At 36.3% G+C, this 24,968-nt stretch overlaps 1 protein-coding gene across 1 annotated transcript in view; it reads left to right on the top strand.

Moving 5' to 3' along the window:
* The window catches only part of NELL2 (neural EGFL like 2), a 231,083-nt gene extending 206,593 nt beyond the window's left edge, over window positions 1–24,490 (top strand). Inside the window, exons 13-17 of the mRNA XM_008704714.2 lie at window positions 1,622–1,762; window positions 10,994–11,187; window positions 12,243–12,419; window positions 13,901–14,125; window positions 23,790–24,490. Coding sequence (XP_008702936.2) covers window positions 1,622–1,762; window positions 10,994–11,187; window positions 12,243–12,419; window positions 13,901–14,125; window positions 23,790–23,840 — 788 coding nt within the window. The 3' untranslated portion in view covers window positions 23,841–24,490. The remainder of the gene's footprint in view (window positions 1–1,621; window positions 1,763–10,993; window positions 11,188–12,242; window positions 12,420–13,900; window positions 14,126–23,789) is intronic.
* The last annotated feature ends 478 nt before the right edge of the window (window positions 24,491–24,968 follow it).

Raw genomic sequence — 24,968 nt, 5'->3', positions numbered from 1 at the left:
CAAGAAGTAAATGAGTGATGGTTTATATATCTTTTAAAAAACCCAGCAGTGTACTTATTGATTCATTCAAAACACTTGTCTCTTTCAAAATTGAAAAGAGAAAACAAGAAATTTCAAAAAGAAAATGAAAGGAATATATACTTCCAAGAATTTGGAGTTAAATGAGACTGAAGTAGGAAGGAAGTAGATTCTGTGGAGCTGAAGTGGACGGTCTTCAGCTGAGGGAGGACTCTAAAAAACAGCAGGCCTTCCCTTCAACACCAGGGACACCGTCATGCCTGGTCACTGCAGCAGGGCCTGTGATGCAGGTATGGGAAGTATATAAGAAGGGCTATCCTGCGTTGGGGAGTGGAATCTTCAGTCATGGCATAGGGCTGTCAAGATGGAAGTAGGGTTCATGTGGGTATTTTTGGCAGCTATGGTAATGTGGTGCCACCTTATCATTTACCAAGGTCTGAGTCAGTCAGAGCACCCAAAGGAAGGGGGCACTCTGTAAGGCAACTCCAGGAATTACTTTTTCCTCTATGAGCAAAGGAAGAGGCTTGGATTGGTGTTGGATGTTCTCATCATTAACAGACTGAATGAATAAACCTATAGTATCCGATAAGATTTTTAAATGGCAGCATGTGAAAATCTGACCCAAAAAGGAGAACAAAGGGCTCACACTATTTCGGAGTAATAATTAGCCTTTGGAGGAAATAGGTGAGACTGAAGATACATATCTGTCTTTGTTTAGACAATTTTCCAGATTTCAGCATGTGTCTGCTTGTATGAAGGAACACACACCTGAAAGTCAGGCAATCATGAACTTTTAAGTGACCTTGGTTAAATCCCATAACTTTCTTTTGCCTCATTTTTCTTCCATATGTTCAACATGCTATCTACCTGGCAAGATTTTTTTTTTTTTTTTGAGGGTTGGATGAGGTAATATATGTGAAACCCATTAAAAAGTGGCACAAATGGTATATATTCTTGAAAGTCTGAAGCACGTTGCTATTGCTAGGGAGGTGAATGAAATTTTAGTCAGGGTGGGTAGGTTATGTTTATAGTAATAAAAGACCCTAAAATCTCAGTGGCTTAAAGCAGAAAGCTTGATTTCTTGCTCATACTCCATGTCCAACCCAACTAGGGGAGGAATGTGCCCCATATCACCCTCATTCAGGGACTCAGGCTGATCTTTAGAGCCCCTGGAGACTGCCGGTCATTATGATGGGAAAGGGTACGTGTGAATCACAGGCTGCATCTTAAAGTGACACATACCCCTTCCTAACTGGCTTCATGCATTCACATGACAATCCGAGCTTGTGTCCAGCAGAAGAACTAGAAATATATGGTGAGCAGCACTAATGACCCTCATAGAGCATTTATTTTCATTTTACCCATTTTGGAAGACTTCTACAACAGAGAAGCCGTCTAACTATTTCTCCTGTTACTAATACCACTACCTTCTTTCTGTATAGCTTTCAACAACCAAGTAGACTTTCTTGAATTTCTGTTTCCTCAGTTTAAAGGATTTGCTGGCACCAAAGTACCTAGTAGCTGTCTAGCAGAATATTTCAGTTTGGGGCGGAGAAAAGCAGCAATTGTATAACATCCCGTTTTTGTTTTCTTTGCCAAACAGATATTGACGAGTGCTCTGATGGCTTTGTTCAGTGTGACAGTCGTGCTAACTGCATTAACCTGCCTGGATGGTATCACTGTGAGTGCAGAGATGGCTACCATGATAATGGGATGTTTTCACCAAGTGGAGAATCTTGTGAAGGTCGGTACAAAGAGAAGAACTAGAGTTTAAGAACACCTTTTGAGCTTGAGGAATATGCAGTAAGGTGTAAATAGTAGACATTGAGCTAATACTTAAGTTGCTGGTGATTTTTGCTGTGTGTTTATACAACAGTCATTGGGAACATGTTACAATCGAACCTTTGCTTGCTAATTATAATTAATTGATTTTTAAATGCTTAAAATTTGTGACACTAAGACAGTTCTCTCTGGATATTTGCAACTGTTGAAGGGTATTTTTAGAAACCCATAATATCAGATAAGATTTTGAAATGACAGCAGGCAAAAAGCTGACCCAAAAAGAGCTAGGAAAAGTAGATGAGGTAAGCAAGATAGAAGGAAACTAGAGAGAGAGGAAATATGATAATGACATGGCCAAGGATTATATTCAGAGTACACACTACTCTGGGCTATTCCTAACCTATCACTTGGCTGGCAAAGTAAGAGCTATTTAGTGAATGTTGACTCTTGGGTACAGAAGATATGATCCCTATTTCAGAGGAGATTTTAATCTCTTAGGAGTGGAAAATTCAATCAGGTCATATTTAATTACTTACCATTAATTTTGAATTATTTTCAGTGAATTGACAAACCACTCTGCCCCTCTATACCCCTTACTATTAAAGGGCATGATTTTTAGAAAGCAGGCAAGATATTCAAAGCTTCATGGATAATTGCCAGGGAAACCACCCACGCTGAAAGGATTTGCCATCACAAGTTTGGCACAGGAATGGAACACAGAGCAAACCTCAAGAAGTTCTAATTTTCTCCATTTGTATTTACACCTTCATAGATTAACAACCTGAGAGAATAATGTGAATGAAACGACACAGGCAGTGAAAGCCTTGGAGAATCTAACTTAATAGTACTTGACCCCTAAATGATAAGATGTCTTTTGTTCTTGGACCTCAAAGGGTTTTCACACAGAGTAAAGTGAAGCAGACTTGGGTGATAGATGTTTCCAGTGCGCTTTGCACTTTGCTGGCAGCTGCAGAGCTCTGGGCCTTGAGCAGAGGATTCATCTGGATTTTTTTGCATGGGAGTGGGAATGCTGTTGCCTTACAGGGGCTAAAACCTGGCATTTGCAAATAACCACTTAACTGTGGTCTGAGGGCTTTACCTTGCCCTTGAGAATGTCTTAGATTCAATTCTTCTGGCCCTGTAGAGAACCGCCTGGAACCATGGATTGCAAATCAAGGGGCAGATCACCCAGTGTGATTTTGCACTTCCCTGGTAAACTGCTTTTTCCATGGTGAGGAAGTCTACTTTTTTTTTGGTTTAAAATGCTACGTTTTGGTTAAGATTGTCTTTTACTCTAAGTTATACACACAAGGAATGAATATAAGTTGATTATCAATAATTCAAGTCACACACAAATACATAGATTAAAGCTGAAAATGCATCTTAATTTCATTCCTCCCCTTGTCCATCCGTTCTGCTTCCCCAGGGGGAACCTGTGTTTCGTTTTGGTTGGTACCCTTGCACACCCTTTCTGTGCATCAGAATGTGAAGAGAAAAAACACCTCTGCTGACTATCTCACTTTACATTTGCAGCGGCACTGACTATCTTTGAAATTTATGACTGCAAATCTCAAGAGGGCTGTATTAGTTACCTATTGATGCATAACGAATTACCCCCCAAACGTAGCAGCTAAAAACAACAAGCATTACCTGACAGTTTCTGTGGGTGAGGAATCTGTGCACAGCTTAGCTGGAGGCCTCTGGGTTCATGGTTTCTCATGGGGTTGCAGTCAAGTTGTTGGTCAGGCATGTGGTTTCATCTTGTAGACTTGTCTGGGTTGGGAGTGGGGGGAGCGGGACTCTGCTTGCAAGATCACTCTTGTGGCTCTTGGCAGGCCTGGTTTCCTTAATACAGGAACTACTGCACAGGGCTGCCTCAAGACATGGGAGCTGGCTTCCCCTAGAGTAAGAAATCCAAGCAGAGCAAGTGCTCATGGTCTTTTTATAACTTAATTGCAGATGTGCCATTTCATCCATTCCTTACCTTCTGTTTGTTACGAGTGAGTCAGTAGGTCTGGCCAGCCCACATGCAAGGGGCGAAGATGACGCCAGAGTGTGAATAGTAAATGGTGAGGCTCACTGGGGACTAGCTTATAGGCTCCCTCCTGCAAGGGCCATCTGCTTTGCCCAGCATTCCGGATTTTATTTCCTTAGTTACTTTCCCCTGCAACTCTCCAATACAGCCATTTCATACCTTCTCTGATCGCCTCAAATCTTAGGTACCACTTCCTTTCTCTTCATCCTCTGTTGATGGCCCTGCTGTTCATTTAACCGAGAAAACAGAAGCACTTTTGCACCAGGAGCTATACTAGCTTACTCTGACTTATATCTGCTGCTTTCCCTCCCCTCCTGTTTCACTGAATTAAGTTTCATTTCTCCCATCAAAAATTAAACCCTCCATAGTACCTTATGTCTCGTCCCCTCTCACCTGTTTGAGGTCTTTGCCTTTTTACTATCCACTTTCTCTTCCACATGATAAATACTATTTTTCTGCTGCATCATTCTCATCAGTATACAAACAGCCTGGAGTAGAACCCATCTTTAAAAAATAAAATAAAATCGAGCAAAAAGTAAAAAGAGGAACTTCCCTTGATATCACCTGATTCTCAAACATTTCCCCCATTTTTCTGCTCCCTTTGAAAGAATCTTTTATATTTGTTATCTCCATGCTCTTGCTTCTAAAACACTTTAGTCCCACTGCCCCCAATGAATGCTCTCCTTTCAAGATTACTAACAATTTCCATCTTGCCAAATCCACCACTCAGTTAGTCTTTGCTTGACAACTCAAGCATTTGAACCAGTCAGTCTTTTCTTCCTCTCAGAACAGCTTTCTTCACTTGGCTTTGGGGACCACACTCTCTCTTGTCTTTCTCTTACCCTATAGGGCTCTCCTCTCCCTCTCCAGAGGACTACATGTTCAAGACCACAGGACGGTTGGCAAATCTTCTCTATCCATTCTCAAACTAAATCAACCAGTTCCGTAGTTTAAAATGCTACCTATATATTGCTATTTCGGACGTTTTCCCTATGTAGATTCATATAGCTCATTGCCTACTGGGTATCTAACTTGTATTTCTTAAAGACAACTTAGACTTAATGACTAAAATGTAATTCTTGATCTACTCTGTCATTCCTATAGGCCCCAAACCATAGTTGCCCGACCAACATTTTGGCGTTACTGTTTCTTTGTTTTCTTTGTACTTCATATCTGATATATCAACAAGTCTCATAATTTTGATTTTCAAAATATATTTCCAGTCTTAACCACTTCTCACCATGTCTATTGTTACCACGTTGCTCTAAGCCATCATTATCTTTTGTCTGGACTCGTGTCGCTTTCTCCAAACTGGTCTCCCTACTTCACCCTTGACTCCCCAAGAGTCTTTTTTCTATAGCACTCAGAATGATTTCTTAAAACAGAAGTAAGAACATGCTCCAGTTTTGTTCCAATACCTGGAGTCTTTCCATCTCTCTTCAGAGTAAAATCCAAACCCCAACAATGGCTTACAAGGGTCTACATGATATGGGTACTTGGCTTTCTTGCCATTTCACAAATATACCAAACCTTCTCGTGTGCTCTTCTTTTGTTTGGAATGTCTTTCCCCAGATCTTTGCATTTTTCTTTCATGTGATTCAGATTTCCTCCCAAATGGCTTCTCCTGGACTCCCAACTCAAAACAGCATCCTTCTCTGACACTCTTCATTTACCTTGCTATACTTTTCTTCATAGAAATTTTAAGTTCTCCTGAAATGATTGCATATAATGTCTACTTGCTTATTATCTTCCATAGAATGTAAGCTTGAAGAGTCATAGATTTTTTATGCTTGTCAGCCACCTGTACCTAAGACAGTGCTTGTCACGTAGTAGATAATATCTTTTTTTTGTCCAATGAAAAAGATAGAGATGGATAAAAATTGAGATAGATACATAGACATAGATAATAGATACACACATAATATTTAATCAGATTATTTAATCAGAAGTACATTAGGAACATACCTCTGTTAGAAGTAGATATATAGTAAGATAATAGTAGATATAGTCCTGTGTTAGAACTAAATATATAAAGTAGTGATCAGGACAGAATGACAAAACATAATTAGTGCACTCACAAGTGTTTAGAAAGTAACAAGGGAAATGAAAATAGGCATTAAAGTAACACGTGATAAAGATGAAGATGGGGAAGTAAAGGATCGTATGAGATATTTATGCAAAACAGACTTTTCAAGGAAATTCTTTAAACAGAAACAGTGGGAAATCTTTTTTTTTTTTAATACAACTCTGGAAAGATGTATCTTCCAACAGAATTTATAATGATTATCAGAAAAAAACCTATGACTTTTTCAGAAGACAATGTGCTCTGAAGGATTCCTTAAAAAAAAAAAGTGTTATTAAAAAAAAGACTAAAATGCTTCTTCTAAACAACTATCCATTTGCTACAATTTCAGTGATTTGTAGAATTATAATATTAGTATTTAGAAGGATACACTTTTAAGAGTATGATTATATCTGAGCAGGTGCCATTTTTCTGTTGCTGAAAAAAAAAGGCATTTCCAAGTGGACAAAGTCACAGCAGTAGTCTCACAATTACTCTGAAGACATGCATAAATATATTCGAAGACATGAATAAATAACTGTGTACTGTTTCACTACTTTTTAGGCTGCAGCTGAATAATCTACAACGTAGGTGTTTATAAGCTGCATTCATAAAAATCATATGCTGTTTTGCTCATCCATTTATCTCAGAGGTATAGATATTGAATCCCCAGATAATGTGCCTGAGTACCATTTTCCTTTTCCATGTCATCATTTCTACTATGCCTGAAAATACGTTTCTCTCTGAGAATAAAGCCCAGTATTTTTTTTCACATAAGAAATTTTTTTTACATGTCCACTCCCCCCCCCATTAGTTTAATTTCTGGATTATTTTTAAGCTTGGTGAGGTTTTTGAACTTGTAAGACAAAAAAATAATGTTCATACAATAGCATGTTTTGAGTATTATGCTCAAGCCAAATATTGTAAATTATTAACCTAAATCAAGAAAAAGGACAAAAATGAAATGAATCCAATTCACTTCAACAAGTAGTGACTGAATCTATGCACAAGTACCTTGAGGTATTTGCCAGCCATCTGCTGCACTGAATCATAAAGGAGGTGTGGTCACTGCTCTTAGCTTGTGGAAGACATAAAATATGTACCACGACTGTCATACGAGATAGAGTATAGTGACTTTCTAAGAGAGGAGAAAGCTACAAGGCTGAAAATAATAAATACTTGAGAAAAATATGAATTTAGAGCTGTTAGGAAATAAAAGAAGAAATGATTTTCTGTTTGGGAACAAGAAAGGCTTGAATGTCTAGCATTTGTATTAGGACTTCAAGTATGATGTGATTATTGGCAAGTTGAGAAAGGGAAAGAGAGATAAGCCAAAGAAGTAGCTTTAAATGCCTTTCTAAGGAGTATGAACTTGACTCTGAAGGACTATTTTTGAGAAAGGAAATGATGAAAATATATCTTCACCAAATCCATATTTGAGCCCAGTTCTATTTTGTGAACTCCAGACCCATATATCCAACTATTTACTGGACAGCTCTACTTGGAAGCCTAGAGGAAAGTGTAATTCAACATGTCCTAATCTAACTCCTGCCTTTCCTCATGCTTTCCTCACCCACTTTCACTCTACAGTGAGATCTTGCTCTTCTTTCTCAAAATAGCATCAGTTAAATTTTCCAAGCCGGAAATTTAAACATCATTCAGGACCACTTCCTCTCCCTAACCTTTGAAGCTAACAAAGCACTAAGTTGCTTTATCTTTGTTTTTTCTATTTTGGAAGATTCTCTCCCCGTTGTTTCTTTCTGTGCGTCTCTCCCCTGCTAATGATCAGTACGGTGCTGTGCTTAAGAGCACAGACTTGAAGACCTACTGCTTGGATTCTCGCCTGGGCTCTATACCTTACTAGACCTTGGGAAAGTTAGGCAACATTTCTATGCTTCAACTTCCCAATCTATAAAATAGGGAGAATAACTGTACCCACCAGTTGTTGTGAGGTTTAAATGAATCATTATATGAAAGCACTTAGAATTGGGAGTATACCAACCACCATGTAAGTGTTTGCTTTTATTATATTACCATTGCTTGCCTGGACTACTGAAACAGCCTATTAATTGATCTCCTGGCTGTAAATTCTAATCCACTCAAATCCCTTTCCCAAAATGAAACAAAAGGAATCTTTCTTAAAAAAAAAAAAAATCTGATTATGATTTTTTTTTGCAATTCCCTAAAATGACATTTTATTATTTTTATGATGCAGTACAGATTTCTTTTTTTATTAAAGATTTATCTACTTGAGAGAGAGAGAGGATGCAGGGAAGGAGCAGAGGGAGAGGGAGAGAAAAATTTAAGCAAACTCCACACTGAGTATGGAGCCCAACGCGAGGCTCGGTCTCATGACCCATGAGATCGTGACCTGTGCCGAAACCAAGAGTCAAACTTTTAACCAACTGTGCCACCCAGGCACCCCTGAAGTTCAGATTTCTTAACATGACCTTTACTTGGCCCTGAGTACCTCTCCAGCTCACTGTCTAACTACTCTGTTCCTCCTGGACATTCAACTCATTCCCTCTAACACGTCTTGCTGACTCTAAACTTTGGGCTTTCAAGTACACCTGCACCTCTGCCCAGGCCACTCTTTACTTCCTCTTGCTTGGCCAAATCTTATTCATAGTTTAATTGCCACTAGAATGTATATGTGGGCAGGAGAAAGATCCAGAAGAGCTACCAATGTGATAGGAAGCAAGTAAAGAAAATTTATTAGGGAGGGAGAATGAACTATATCAAATGCTACTGCTAGATAAGTTAAATCCGAAATGAGACTTGGTCATTGGATTTAGTAACATTTTTTCTTCAATAACTTACTAAAGGAGTTATCGGTATTTTTAAAGTTGGAATTTTTATATATCATAGTAGGTTTTTCAAAGCAGAATATACACCCCTTGTGTATATTTAATTTAGGAATTTTACATTATAATAAAACTATATGTAACAATGAATTCCAAAACTCCGTACCATTCAATTGAGAATAGTCTCTGCATTGGGAAACCAGTGTAGATAACAAGCGGGGGTGGGGGGAGGGGAATTCAAATTAATTCAAATCCCATTGTATAGCAAAAGGTAATCATTGGTTCATAATGATTTTCTGCCTACACATTTCTCCAGGTATGACAAGTACATATCAACCGTTGTTGTAAGTAACTTATTACTCTAATTCTTTATTGTAAATGTACTTTATTTCAGAGCACATGTTCTTTTTGTGGCTGGACACCTCTTCTTTGTCTTCTGCAGCAAACCCAAGGATTGTCTCTGCCTTTAAGAAAAAAAAAAAATGCATTACCTGACAGCAGAGCTCTTATTTTAAATGTCAAACAAAATGAAATGAGTATAAAAATCCAGTCATTGCCATTAATGGAATAATATTCGTATGGTGGATATTTAAAGGGTTATGTAGTAAGAAATATGTGCACAGTTTGTGGTCAAAGAGACCAAATAACTATGGTTAATGTTTTTTCCTGTTTATTATAGTTCCTAATTAAAGGAATATTTAATAGGAAACGAAGATCAAGTCATCAAATATACCTTATCATTCTGAATAGACCAAATATAGAGCTATTTTATAGTTTTATAAAATTTCACTTCTTGCTCCTCTTTCTCTAAATAGCATCAGCCAAATTTCCCTGATCTGAAAAAATATATATCTATTTATATATATATATATAATATATTATATATATATAATATATATATCAATGTACTTTTTAAAAATGTGAAATATATCCTCTTGCTGGCTAACAGTTCTGCTTTTGATCATACTCTATAATTATAAACTGTATTATCCTTGACAAATCAGGCTATAATAATGTGTTCACTGTAGTTCTAACAAAAATCTTTTCAGCCATTGTCTGAATTCATCGGGTTTGTTGAGGTGGCATCGATCAAAATCAAGGCAAATAGAGAGAAATATATCGCGTGGCTTATTTTTAGAAATGCACATGTGACAGAACTTAATATTTAAGAATTTAAATATGGCTCAAATATAATCTTGACTAGGCTACATCTTCAATAATGTTGAAACCAAACCATTTAAGAAAAGTATCTACTAATGTCTATCTTTAAAATTTTCTGAGAAAATCAGTATACAGTTCCCCTGGTTAAAAGCTACCCATTCCATCTTCTCTCGAACCCACTTCTTCTGCTGTGATTTAATTTTTTCTTTCTTGACCTTTACTCAGAGGAAACAGATGAAGTAGGAAATAACTGCTTACTGCCACTCATACAAAATCCCTGAAACGTATTTTGGCTTGTGACCTTTAAATTATGGGGATAAATAAAATGAATCACATCTCTTCTTATGGACCTGATCTGTGGGTCAAGATATGTTTGCTTTTCATCTGTATGAAAATGCTTTAGGCTGTGATTGCCATGGAATAGGTGAGGTCAGGTGAAGAATGGGCCGTTGCCAGTTGAGTCAGGCAGGAGACAAAATGATCATCTGAAATGGAAAAGTTAAGAAGTGGGAGATGATTTGTGGGAGCGATGATAATTGCGGATGGTCCCTTGCCCTCTGTGGGTGGGGGACAGTGCGCGCAAACGCCTGACAGTAAAGGAAGAGCGGCATCTCCCGGGCTGGACACTGGGAGGCGCTAACGTGGGGGTGGCAGATGGGTGCTTGAAGCTGAACGAAATGCCAAAGGAGGTCCCATGCCATTTCATCTCCCACTAAGAAGGGATTGGGGGTAAGCACCATTTTCACACTGAGGATGATTTTCCCAGTAAAAACTCATAGGCACTTTTAGAATTTCAACTGCCACTGCTTTTTGTTTGATAAATTGAGTTCTAGTCTTCCTTTCAAAAAATATAAGTGTTCCATAAAGCCTAATGGTATTTACAGAAATATAAAAGTTGAGAATCTAACCAAGGTTATCCAGTGTTTGAAGTCAAGCATGATAATGTTTTCCTGTGAAATCCCTAGATCATTAACATTGCTTTAGTCAGCATTTAATAGGAAATGCATGCCAGTAAGATGAAAATTAATTTACAGTTGAATGCTTTGGGTTAGGAGACAACTTGCCTGATTGCAGTTGTTTGAAACCGAGCATATTCTAAGCACATTGCCTGCTGCCTTTTCTTGGCTGCAGATATTGATGAGTGTGGGACCGGGAGGCATAGCTGTGCCAATGATACCATTTGCTTTAACTTGGATGGTGGATACGATTGCCGATGTCCTCATGGAAAGAACTGCACAGGGGACTGCGTCCATGATGGAAAAATTAAGCACAATGGTCAGATTTGGGTGTTGGAAAATGACCGGTGCTCTGTGTGTTCATGTCAGGTAGGTATAAATAAAACACTTCAATCATTTTTATTGGGATGTAATTTGCATATGTTTTAAATGTACAGCTTGATGAGCTTAGACAAATGAAATGCATCTACTTAATCGCTATCACAGTTAGCATAAAAGGACTTTTTCATCTGCTCATAATGTTGTCTCTGACCTTTCTTAGTTAATCCCATAGTGTCAGCCTGAAGGAAACACTGATTTGGGTGACTGTAGGTTAGATTTGTATTTTCTAGAGCTTTATATAGTAGATGGTACATATAGTACATACTTTTTTTTGGTTTGGCTTCTTTCTCTCAGCATTATGTTTTCAACATTCAGTTATATTAATTACATATATCAGTAACCCATGCCTTTTTATTGCCGAATAGTATTCCATCCTGTGGAAATGCCACAATGTGTTTATCTGTCCATATGTTGACAAAGCTTTGTTGCTAACTATGCTAGTGTTTCCATAGTAACAGTATCATATTTGAATGAATGCAATATGAAGCCAGAGTGGACATACTTTGGCCTATGAGTAAAAATGATCTATTTAGTCTGTGTTTCAGTTTTAAAGGGATGTTCCACTTTAATTACTCAGTTGATTACTGAGACTTAAATTATAGTTAGATAAATAACACTCTGTATGAAGGACTCAATTATTATGAAAGAAATTGATAACGGTTTGTACACAAACTTAAGGTCTAATATATTCCATAAACTTAACAGTAGGTAAAGCTTGTTGACTACTAACTACAAATACACATGCCCTCACACAAAACAAAATTTAGGTAGTATTCTAATTACTACACTAATAAACAAGTACATGTATATTTACATATACATTACCTATGTTTATGTATACATAGGATTGTGTAGTGGTTATTTCATACCGGTCATTTCTGGAAATTTGCTGGTCAAGCAGTGTTTGGAAAGGAAATTGGAAGTTCTCCAGCTTGGGTAATTTCTGTGTGTTAGCTACAAAATGTAACTTTAAATCTGTTACACTGATGTTCGTATATAGAGAAATGGAGGCTTTGGTAACTGCTTTCTTCTTTCTCATACAGAATGGATTCGTAATGTGTCGTCGGATGGTCTGTGACTGCGAGAATCCCACGGTTGATCTTTTTTGCTGCCCTGAATGTGACCCAAGGCTTAGTAGTCAGTGCCTCCATCAAAATGGGGAAACCTTATACAATAGTGGTGACACCTGGGTCCAGAACTGCCAACAGTGCCGCTGCTTGGTAAGTTTAGCTACATGAAGTACAGGGGGAGTTCAGGCCCAGAATCTAACGAGGAAGACAGTCTTGCCCTCCCACATCTGCCAGTTCTCAGCACCTACCTGGCTGTAGCGCCGGTGGTTACAAAAAATGAGCCCGGCTAGGATGACAAGATGGAGGGCATGCAGTCAGGACCTGTGAAGGCACAGCCGGGAGTAAATGTTGGACGGTATGTCGTGTGTATCCTTCCGGAGCTCAGAAGAAGAAAAGACTCTCCTAGAATCCCCAATCCCATTCAGCTTAGGTTTACTCACAGACTGTCGTAAGCGGAACAGTGGCATTCGTGAAAAATGTTCTACTTGTCCAAGTAGAACTTCTGTTAATCCATTTCTATCAGTCAGGCTCAGAGTTAAAAAAACAGAAACAAAAAACCACACACACTTTTTTCCTTCTAAATATTTTTACCATCAATGCTATTCAAGTGTGCACCTTGTTTTACACGATATGGATTTGCAATAAATACTTATTGGAATATTAGAGTTGAATGTATATATTTACAAAACTTCTACTGGAAACAATAGGAAAAAAGAAAATAAAGACTTAATCAGGAAAACACCAATCTTTTTTCATTTGACCAAACTTCTTGTTTCTTTTGAATAGTGTAAATGAAAAGGAAAATTGGTCTATGTGTCTTTATAGAAGAAAGTTTCACAGATGCTACTTTTAAAGTCATGGCTAGTTTCCTTTCTATTTATGTGAGGATATTTTTAAGGCAATGCTTTTTTGTTGCTTCCTTTTTATACTTTAAACCCAAAAATCAATTGAAAGAACAAGGTCAGTTTCTGTGCCTGAAGGCTGCTTTCATCTCCAGGACCATGAGATTCAGAATTATAAAGAAAATAGGAAACAGGTGGGAGCTAAATTTTAAAAAGATCCAATTCACACAATTTTCCCAGAATGGATAAAGAAGCCTGAAATCAGTTCCTAGTTGTTTTTTTTTTCCTCCAAAATCCCTAATCTGAGAAACATATAAATGAACAAAGAAAGCCTGCCAAATTCCCTTCATATTTCAGTTAATTTCCTTGTAAATGGACATCTTTATACAGAAGGGAATAAATGAGAAGGTGTGGGGGGGGAGATCAAAAGATGAAAAAAGCACCTACTATGCAAAAATTTAAGGAAAACCTTCTTCCATAGTAAATAATAATTCTCTGTCAGGGAAAAGATAAGAGCATGCAAATTTGATTGTTTTAAGGGAACGGGTTTTGCTCTTGTTCGTTGTTCTTATTTAACCCTTGAACACTCTTAAAATTCAGCTGCAGTATAGACCTCAGCACTCTGATAGGACTTTTGTAGATTCCCTGCAAGATTCATGGCTTTGAAGGTGTGAGTATAAATATCCATCAAATAAACTGAGTATTCAGTAAACACTGTGCTCCCTCCCTGCCTCCCTCCACACCCTCCCTTCCTCTCTCCTTGCCCTGGTGCATCTGCTTTCATTTCAGCAAGGGGAAGTTGACTGTTGGCCTCTGCCTTGCCCAGAGGTGGAATGTGAATTCAGTGTCCTCCCAGAGAATGAGTGCTGCCGGCGCTGTGTCACTGACCCTTGCCAGGCCGACACCATTCGTAATGACATCACCAAAACTTGCCTGGATGAGATGAATGTGGTTCGCTTCACTGGGTCCTCTTGGATCAAACATGGCACCGAGTGTACCCTCTGCCAGTGCAAGGTAAAGCCTATTAAATTCGGGCCAAGTAGGGAGCCCTTGGCCAGCTGTACCCAGGGCTCATCGATATTAATTTGCTTAACCTAGGCCAATGGAAAGTATTTTTTTTTTTCCTATTTATTGTTGAAACAGAGGTGGGAGGAGGGCCACTCAGCTTTATTAGTGCCAAGGCTAACTGCCCTGTGCATCCTCAAGCATATTCAGGGAGAAGGAAATGCATTGATCAGAAACCAGAATGATCAGCTATTTATGTCACCAGAACAGAGTGAACCTACTTAAATTGCCCGAAAGTATCTAACTCTACACGTCTTTAAAAAAAAATCTACAACACAAACTGCATGTTTCTTCTTTCATGATGGAAGACAATATTATTTTATTGATTTTTATCTGGTCCTTTTATGAGGTCTGTAAGATATATCGACAAAGTAAATATATTACATTTTCCAAAGTGAAAATCAATATGGAAAAAATGGGCATATTTCTTGGTTTGTTGTGGTCAGTTACATTGGGTTGAAAAATTTAAGATCTGTTGTCTATTTTATTCCTGCAGTTGGAGAAAAATCATTATAAAGATTTTTCTTCTTATTCTCATAGGAAAATAGAGCATGTGCCTTTTACTTCAATGAGAACAAAAATACAGATAAGGTAGACGGTATAGAGAGTTCATGGATACTGGCAAAGTTGAAAGCATTCTACTGGATTATTATTCCTACAAATGTTGATTTAGTGGTCACTCTATTTCATAGTCATAATTTTTGAATCAACACTAAAACTAAGTAAATAATCTTAAGGCTTAATAACAACAACACAGGAAAGCAAAGATTCAGATTTTTTCCAACATAACACAGCCAGGTATCTCTAACTCTGTTTTTTTAAGTGCTCAATTCCATGAATTTTTTTTTTTTCAATAGAGCAATTTAATTCAGATTCACTTAGCACAAATTCTTACTAGAGTGGCTTAACGTAACAGGACAAAGAAATAGAAAATGCTTTAAGCTTTGAGATACTATTATCTATTTCAAACCAAAATTTCTGTCTCTTTCAGTCAATGTAATTTTTGTCAATCAAGCAAAGCTTTTTGAGTGAACATTTACTGCGTTTTCTGAAAGTGCATTAGCAAATTTGAAAGTTACTACTACTGCTACTACTACTACGAAAGTGACTAATGTATATACGGTATTGCTTTAATGTACATTTAATAGGAGTACACTTAGCAATGCATATCTAGAAACTTCAGCATTAATGACCAATAGGGAAATACTTTCTGACATTTACTTACCAATTAAAGTCAAGTCCTTTTACACTCTTTTTTTAAAAAATATTTTAAAAGAAATCTCTACACCCAAAATGCAGCTCGAACTCACAACCCTGAAATCAGGAGTCACATGATCCACCAACTGAACAAGCCACGTGCCCCATATACACTCTTAATCTAACTAAGATTATTGTTCTGAGAAGTGACAGCAAAAATATATAGCAGGTGATAGGATGAAAAACACACAAATATGGCTCACACAGATATTTCCGGGAAAAAAAAATGCATTCAATAATAGACAGAAAAACATGAGAGTGTTTTCTGGGGTGAAAAGCATGAATACATTTGTCATTTACTGTCTTATAAACAAATAGTAGGATTTTTTGCCTCATGATAGGAATGTATTCCAGAAAGCGTATTTTAGAATTAAATTCATTTTTTTGTCAGATAAGTGCTGATTCTCAGAAGTTACTGTTTGATGCTGTTTCCCTTCTTAAGTATGAGTTATAAAAATATGTGCTATTTTACCGAATTTATCCCAAATACACATTTTTATTATGTTTATTTTGTGTTGTTTTCAAAATAAAATGGATGCAAAACAGGTACAGATATTGCATTGGAGGTGAGCATTTTCCACAATCTGGTGCTTTCAGAGCACCCTTTCTACTTCTTATATCCCTGTCCTACTCTCCTATGAATTATTCATCCTAGTCAATAAATACATTGTGCCAGGTATTATGCTAGTACCAGGAGTGTAATGATAAGCAAAACAGATACAACTGTCCCTGGAAATTATTACCTAGTACGTTATTGTCTAGAGCTGTGCTGTCCAGTATGGTAGTCAGTAGCCACATGTGGCTATTTAAAATAATTAAAATTAAATAAAATTAAAACTTCAATTTCTCAGTCACGCTGGCCACATTTTAACTGAACAATAGCTACATGTGGCTACTAGCTATCATATTAGACAGCACATATAAAGAATATTTCTATCATCACAGGATGTTCTGCTGGACAGCACTGGTCTAGAGGTGAAGAACGCAGTGTCTAGAATCAGGCCACCTGGATTCAAAGCCTGATCAGCCATACTAGCAATGTGATCTCAAAGGATGTTCATTAATCTCTCTGTGGCTCAGCTTGCACACCTGAAAAATAAGAATAAAAATAGTACCTACCTAGGAATAGTTTCAGTACCTACATGAGAGGGTTGCTATAAGAATTAGGTGAGAAGATTCATAAAAAAGTTTCCTACACATTTCATGCACATTCAGAGTAAACACTCAATATTGGCTATTATTGTTGGTAATAGAGTAAATAGATAGTAATCAAGTCATGAAACAGATAAAGACAACATTCTAGATTGTGATGGATGCTCTGAAGGAAAGGAGCACTGTGCTAAAGGACTGTACAACATGTGTACCAATTATCTTCTGAGCAAATGACATTGAAGATAAGGATCTGAGGAATTCAGAATTAGCAGGGGGGAGTTTTTTAAGGAGTTTTCTTCAGATTTAATTTGCTTAGGTTAAAAAAAACAAAAAGTGTTCCTCCATTCGGAGGTTAAACTCTTGAGTCAAAAGTGAATTACTAACGTTGTCTTTCCTAAATCTAAGAGAGACAATGAACCCTTTGATGGGTCAGAGTGCTTTTAGGCGGTTATGTTTTGAGCTTCAAGCAATAACTAGGGATGTGTCCAGTTTAGAAATGAATACGAAGGGAAGAGGAATTAGAAGGTCATTTCCTTTAATAAATAATTACCAAACAGACCATTTGGAAATTGGAAACCAGGGGCCTACTTTTAATTCCTGGGGAGACTCTAGATGTAATACTGAAATAATTGAGGTATATAGAAAATTAGAGTTTTAAGGATGAAGCTCCTAACTTCCTAAACTTTACCTTCATCTATCTGACACAGCAGACTTAAAGTTTTGAAAGCAGGCTTCTGTACTAACATTAGAATAGATAACTAGATCTATTTATGGAAACAAATGCCCCATCAATGAGGACATTAAAATGAAGACTTTCCTGTTTGATCAGGAGAGATTTTCAGATCAATAAAGGAAGAAAGGATTATTCTATATAGATTTGCAAACCAATAGAGGAAGAAAGGATTATTCTATATATATTGGAATGCCTGGGCAGCAATTTGAGGGCAGTAATTTTATATGTTATCATATATCAAAACAAATTCTACATGGAAGAAATGTTAGATACTAAAAATAAAAAGAAGATGTAATCAAATGTTAATCAACATTCTGGAAGGGAGATGCCTTTTCTAACTTAAAAGTGATAAAGTATACCTCAAAGAAAATTTAGAGCATCTATAGATAAATAAAATTAGCAAAATAAGAAGTCACAACTAGAGGTTGGAAAAAAGTTCTTCCAGAAGATATGATTTCTTTGTTAAATTAAAAACATATAAAATTTAACAAGAAAAAGCATTATTCTTCCATAAATAAATCAACAAAGAATGAATAAACAATTTACTTAAAAAATGCAGCTATTAAAAAAAAGAGGAAATTATTCAACCTTTAAACAATTAAAACTCTAATGTAAACTAACATAATGAATTATTATTTTCACATACTACAATAAAAAAATCTCACAGTAATTTCCAGTCCTGACAGAGATGTGCTGGAACTATAACTCTTATGAATTGTTAGTGACATTGAAAAACACATGTCAACAGCCACAAATACACCTCTTTGCCTACTCCCCATCCCAACTCAAAACATCTTTTGTCATATTAACCACAGGTCTGAGAATATAACCTAAAGAAATACTCTAAAATATGGAAGGTGCTATAGGCATGACAATATTCACCTCAATATTATCTGTCATACAAAGTCAAGGAAGAAACCAAGGTGTTCAAAAATAAAAAATAGTTAAATAAGTTCTAGTAATTCTTTATGATGCAATATATCATAATTACGTAATTATATATAATTATATGATTATATTATTCAGCCATTGAAAAAAAGGCTTAAAATAAAACCTACACTAAAAATATAATATATAGTTACATATACACTTAAATTGCAAGATTGAAAATAAAAGAGTACGAAAATGAATTCTATAAAGACATACTATAATACTGATGATAGTGGGATGTTTAAAAATATATTATTTATAAATACATCTGTATAATCTGTATAATTTGTAAGATTAATATATTAATTATACAGTAAATTAATAAATGAATAAAAACTAAATATATTGAATATAAATAACATTAAAATATATTATGCATGTATCATATATAAATATATTAACTGAAAATTAAAAGTCAGCTGTCTTGTAATTTTGATTTGAGTTTAGCAAAAAAATAGTGACAATGACTTTTTTAAAAACTTTTTAAAAACATAGAATAAATATAGCCAAAAATAACAGGTTGTTAAGGAAACTTACTGTGTACTATGTAAAAACAACTAGTTTTTATAATTCATTATAATAGTAGGTCGTTACTATTCCTAGTAATCAGACTAAGTTTCAGTGGATCCCCTTTTATTTTAGTTTTTATCAAGGTAATATTAACTATAGTGAAATGAGTCTTATAAATCAAAATATAGAATATTTCCAACACTTGAGTGAATACCTTTTTTCCCCCTTCCAGGCAATACCAACTTACCATAGCAAACTTCAATTTGATTTCATTGTAATAGATTTATTTTGCTTTTTAAAAATTTCATATAAATGGAATCACCCAGGATGTACTCTTTTATGTCTTTTGGTAAATTAATCATTTTATCATTATGTAATGTCCTCCTTTTATCTAGCAAGCCTTCTAGACTTGAAGTCAATTTTTTTCACATATTCATTTTGATTTGATCCATCTACTTTCAACCCATTTACTTTCAACCCATCTATGGTTTTATATTCAAACGGCATGTTTTATAGATATTGTACACTTAGTTCTTATTTTGCTATCCAGTATGACAGTCTCTGTCTTTTATTTGAAGTGTTTGGTCCGTTTTTTTTACAATTTACCTTTGTATTACATTACATAATGTAATTTTTTGGCATTGGTGGATATAGGGCTACCATTTTGCCGTTTGTTTTATTTTTGTCCTATTTTTCATATTCCTATTCCTCCATTTCTTCCTTCTTTCTGTTTAACTTTTTATATTATTTAAATTTAATTGTTCTTTTGGATTTTTAACTATAACTTTTTTTTAAAAAGGTTTTATTTATTTGTTTGACAGAGAGAAAGAGCACAAGCGTGGGGGGGGCGGTAGGCAGAGGGAGGGGAGAAAAAGGCTCCCCGCTGAGCAAAGAGCCCAATACTGGGCTTGAAGCCAAGACCCCGGGATCATGACCTAAGCCCAAGGCAGTTGCTTAACCAACTGCGCCATCCAGGCGCCCCTTAACTGAAACTTTTTATATTAGTATTTTAGTTGCTGATCTAGAGATTATAATATATAGCATTAATTTATTACAATATAATAAGACTTAATATTATACTACTTTACATAAAATATAAGAACTTCAGCATAATAGAATTCCATCCCCCTTAGTCTTTGAGCTATAATAATCATGTATTTTATAACTATGTAAGCTATAAACCCTAAAATTCCTTGTTACTATTTTTGCTTTAATCAGCCAAATATCTCTTAAGGAAGTTAAGGGAAGAAGAAATGCTGTATTTCATATTTATCCACATATATGCCATTTCTAGTGTTCATTTCTTCTCACATATTTGAGTCTCCATCTGGTATCACTTCCCTTCCGTTTTAACTTCCTTTAGCATTTTCCATATTGTAGATCCATTGGTTAACAGATCTCTCAAGTTCCATTTATCTGAAATTATCTTTATTTTTAAAGGATATTTTTATTTAATATAGCATTTTGGATTCACAGATTCACAGATACAAATCTGTGACTTTAAAGGTGATACTCTGTTGTGTTCATGGCTCTATTGTTTCTGATGAGGATTCAGCTATCATTTTAAATTTTGTTCTCCTGTATAAAGTATGTCTTATCCCCCCTCTGTTTCCTTTCACAATTCTCTATCTTTGATTTTTAGAAGTTTGACTGTGATACACTTAGATGTGATATTTTGTTTGACTTTATTCTTTGATGTTTGCTGGGTTTTTTAAGTAAGTTGGTGCTGTTGTTGTTGTTGTTGTTTTCCAAGAAATTTGATAAAATTTTGACCATGGTTTCTTCAAATATTTTCAAGTATTTTCTCTGCAATTTCCTCCCTCCTATTCTTCTGGGACTATGATTACTCATATGTTATATGGCTTAATACTATCCTGAAGGTCACTGAAGCTCTATTTTTATATCAGTCTTTTTTCTCTTTGTTTTACATTGGATAATTTCTATTTTTTGTTATACATTTACTGTTCCTTCTGCCATGTCTAATCTGCTATTAAACCTATCCAATGAATTTTTCATTTCAAATACTGTAATTTTCATTCCAAAATTTCCACTTAATTCTACTTATAGTTTTATTTATCTGCTGAGATTTACCATCTATTTTTTTTTTATTTCAAACATATTTAAAATAGATACTTTCCAGTTCTTGTCTGCTAATTATTCCATCTGGATTATCTTTGAGTCATTTCTATTCATTACTTTTTCTCTTGATTAGGAGTCACCTTTTCTTGTCGTTCTTTGCATATCTAATACTTTTTATGGCGTATTGGATATCATGGATGATATATGGCACAGACCCTATGTTCTGTTAGCTTCCTCTGAAGACTGTTTGTTCTAGCAGTTGGCAAATTACTGGCCTATCACCTTGCACTTAAGAAAGCTTCATTTTACTCTGGTTCGGTGGGTCTATTCAAGATTTACCCTTAGTTCTAGGGTAAGTCCCTTAATCTTGAGACATTGTTTTACTCCTAATCATGGCCCTTTTGGGCTTTCAATGAAAAGCCTGAATTTTTTTTAATCAGTCCTTCCTAACTTGGAAGGACACAGATTTTAAACACTGCTACCCACAGTAAGCAGCATTTGAAATCCCTGCCCAGATCTTTCAAACTTCAAGCTGTAAGTCATTAGCTCTTTACTTTCTTCTGTAATTCAAAGACCAACCAAGGATTTGCGGGGAGTTTATATGCTGATTCACTCCCTCCTTTCTAGATATTTCCCTCTGAATTTACAACCACTCTGGCAGCCCTAAAAGTTGTCCTCTGACGTCGAGGCCTATCAGAGGGTATCTTTCTGCCTGAGTTACAGTTAGCCTAAGTTGCACAGACTACAGAGTGCCCTCAGGGGGAATGCCAAGTAAAAATAAATCTCACACAACACATTTCCTTTCTTTTACAGATTGAAACCTTTCCAGTGTCTGCCTGCCCTTGGTCACTATCTATTGCTTTCAAATAGTCATTTTTTCTATTTTGTCCAGACCCTTCATAGCTATCTATGGGAAGGTTAGTTTTATATAAGCAATTATGCCATTACTGAAACTGGAACTCCAATAGGATATCTTATTATTCATTCGTGTATGAACTATGTTTCCCTAATTGAGGAGTTTCCAATGGTATATGATTTATAGAGCATTTATCTTATTGTAACAGAAAATATGGATATGGAATAAGAAAAACATTCCTGGAAGATTTTGGAAAATACACAGTCCCTTCCTAAAACATACTCATGGGAACCATAATAATGATTTTTCCACCCATAGGGTTCTAATGCTAGCTTTACATACTCAATGGTAGAAAGCTCCAGAAATTCCCTCACTTTCTGCTCAAAAGCCATACAATTTGAGGAACTGATACTCTCAGGAACTGGCACATCTCTTATATCATCAGGTGACTGGACTGGGAAAGATGATGTAATGGTTATGGTTAGGAAACCTGCCTCTGAACATGATGACAAATCTTTAAAATGCCACTAGAGATCCGAGAGATGCTGAGACTTTCTCTTGCTGTCAGAATAAGAACTCTGCTTCAGAATAATTAAGAACAGAAGAGTATTAGCTTACATTGATAATACTCTTCTTGGAAATGGACTAGTTTTCCCCTCATTTGGTGTACTTCAAAAAAGTTTAAAGTATCAAAATCTTTTGTCTTATAGAACAGATACTTTGATTTTATCCTAAAAGTGTAATACACTTTTAAGTCATCTAAAGTCACTTATCGGAGGGGAAATATCAAATAGAGGATGGTTTTTAGAGTCAGACTAACCTGAATTTTAATCCCTGCTCTACCATTGTTAGCTGTGTGATTTTGGACATGATATTTAAGCTTTCTGATCTTCAGTTTCTGAATCTAGAAAGTGTGACTATTAATGGTGACCCACTGGGAATGCTGTGAGGTTGAAATTAGATGATGTATTTAAAGTGCCTAGCAAAGTGTCTGACACAGAGTATGCACTCAAGAAGTAGAAGGATATTATCATCTTATGATTGTAGTAACGATATTAACATAAACATCATTATCAGTTAGCTGGTTGAAGAAAGTAAGAGTGCGAGGAATCAAAGGGTAAGATTTTTTTTTTCTTTTTTGTAATGTGCTGTATTATTTTGGTATTTTATTCAAAAAACTAATTATGTGTATCTGGCCCTTCCCTGCTATTATTCCTACTTCATCTCTACACTGTTTTCTTCACGAACTCAAAATTCTCACCCAGACCTTTTTTTCAGCTTCTTAACTAAACAAAACTGTTTTCATCTCAAAGCCTTTACTCATTCTGTTCCCTGTACTTTTGGCCAACCTGCGCGTTACACTGAGGTCTTGGTTTAAATATCACTTCTACAGAGAAGTCTACCCTGAGCACCTAATCTAAGTAGCCAGTCTTTTTTTATTATTATTTTTTAAAGATTTTATTTATTTACTTTGCGAAGGAGACAGAGAGCATGAGGAGGGGGAGGGACAGAGGGAGAAGCAGATGCCCTGCTGAGCAGGGAGCCCAATGCGGGACTCAATCCCAGGACTCTGGGATCATGACCTGAGCAGAAGGCAGATGCTTAACCGACTGAGCCACGCAGGTGCCCCAGCTAGTCTTTTATTAGTCTCCTGACACCACCTAGTTTATTTCTTTTTTTAGCACTTCTCACAATTTTTGATTATATGTTTGCCTGGTATTCATTAGTTTCCTGCCCCCCCCCCAAACTATAACCACTACCCTATGAGGGTAGTGACCATGTCTGCTTATTCATCAGTATACCTAGGGCTCAATATACTCAATTTGTATTTTGTGGATGAATAATTAAGAGAACAAATGTGACCTAAGAAGGTGCCATGTGGTAAATAAAGCTTGTCTATGATTTGCCACAAGTAACTGGGCATAATTGGTTCTGCAGTAGCAGAGACATGAGAAGTGACTGGGCTGTTGAACTTGCAGGGCTGCATAAATAACAAGCCCCAGTTAGATTTATGTGCACCAATCAATAAGTGTGAGTATTTACTAATGGCTTAACAGCTTATACCATCCTTTTCTTTCCTCTTTTTTCTTCTCTAGAATGGCCACATCTGTTGCTCAGTGGATCCACAGTGCCTTCAGGAACTGTGAAGTTAACGGTCTCACGGGAGATTTCTGTTTAAAGAATGTTCCTTCATTAAAAAGACCAAAAAAAAAAAAAAGTTAAAACTTAAAGTGGATGATTTGTGGGCAGCTAAGTGCAGCTTTGTTAATAGCTGAGTGAACATTCAATTATGAAATTTGTGAAGCTTGAGAAAATCACTAAAGGAAAATTCTTGGGGCAAAACGAGACCAGAATTCTGCTTCTACTGTGTCTGACATCACCGTGGTAGAAGAATGGGTGTAGAATACACACCATGACATCATGACCCCTGGATATAAAGCCTGAGCCCATCAGAGCTTTGAAAGCCTCCAGCTTCACTGGTGCAGAAAATTTTTCTCTAGATCAGAATCTTCACGAATCAGTTAGGTTCCTCACTGCAAAAAATAAATAAATAAAAAGCAAGGCAGTGAATGAATTATATTTTCAGAAGCAAAGCAAAAAAGCTATAATGTGTTATGTACAGTATACACTCCGAAAAGAAATCTGAAACAAGTTATTGTAATGATAAAAATAATGCACAGGCATGGTTACTTAATATTTTCTAACAGGAAAGGTCATCCCTATTTCCTTGTTTTACTGCACTTAATATTATTTGGTTGGATTTGTTCAGTATAAGCTCGTTCTTGTGCAAAATTAAATAAATATTTCTCTTACCTTATAATGTGTTCAAGTGTCTTGTTCAATGTATTCCTTTTCCCATAGATGCCTCAATATACAAATTGCTTCCTAGTTCTGCTGATGAAAAACTCCCACCATGCTATTTCCAAATTGAATGGTGATTTTCACTAAATTATATGTGTAAGTGGGGACTGTGATGGGTACCTTCATTCTGCCTCTCGAGATCCTGTCAGTCACCTTTTCTACCCTGTCTGTATCCTGGGAGCTGATCTATGTAGACCATGTTAATGGGTTCCCTTGTCCTCTGGATTTTGGCTTGGTTGTATCAGTGGGGACCGCTGGCAAGAGGTCAGGAAGTTAAATTTTGGGTTTTTATTCTGCTGCCTCTCTTCCTGCCAAAGCACTACCATGATTAGTGGTGTCAACTCACTGAAGGCTCCATCTCCTGACGCATGGCTCCTCTGAATAGCTACCTCTCCAGGTTCTGGTAACTTCTC

The sequence above is a fragment of the Ursus maritimus genome, unplaced genomic scaffold (genome assembly GCF_017311325.1).
Source record: "Ursus maritimus isolate PB19 unplaced genomic scaffold, ASM1731132v1 scaffold_26, whole genome shotgun sequence".
Lineage (NCBI taxonomy): Eukaryota > Metazoa > Chordata > Mammalia > Carnivora > Ursidae > Ursus > Ursus maritimus.
This window is presented reverse-complemented; position numbering and strand designations above follow the sequence as displayed.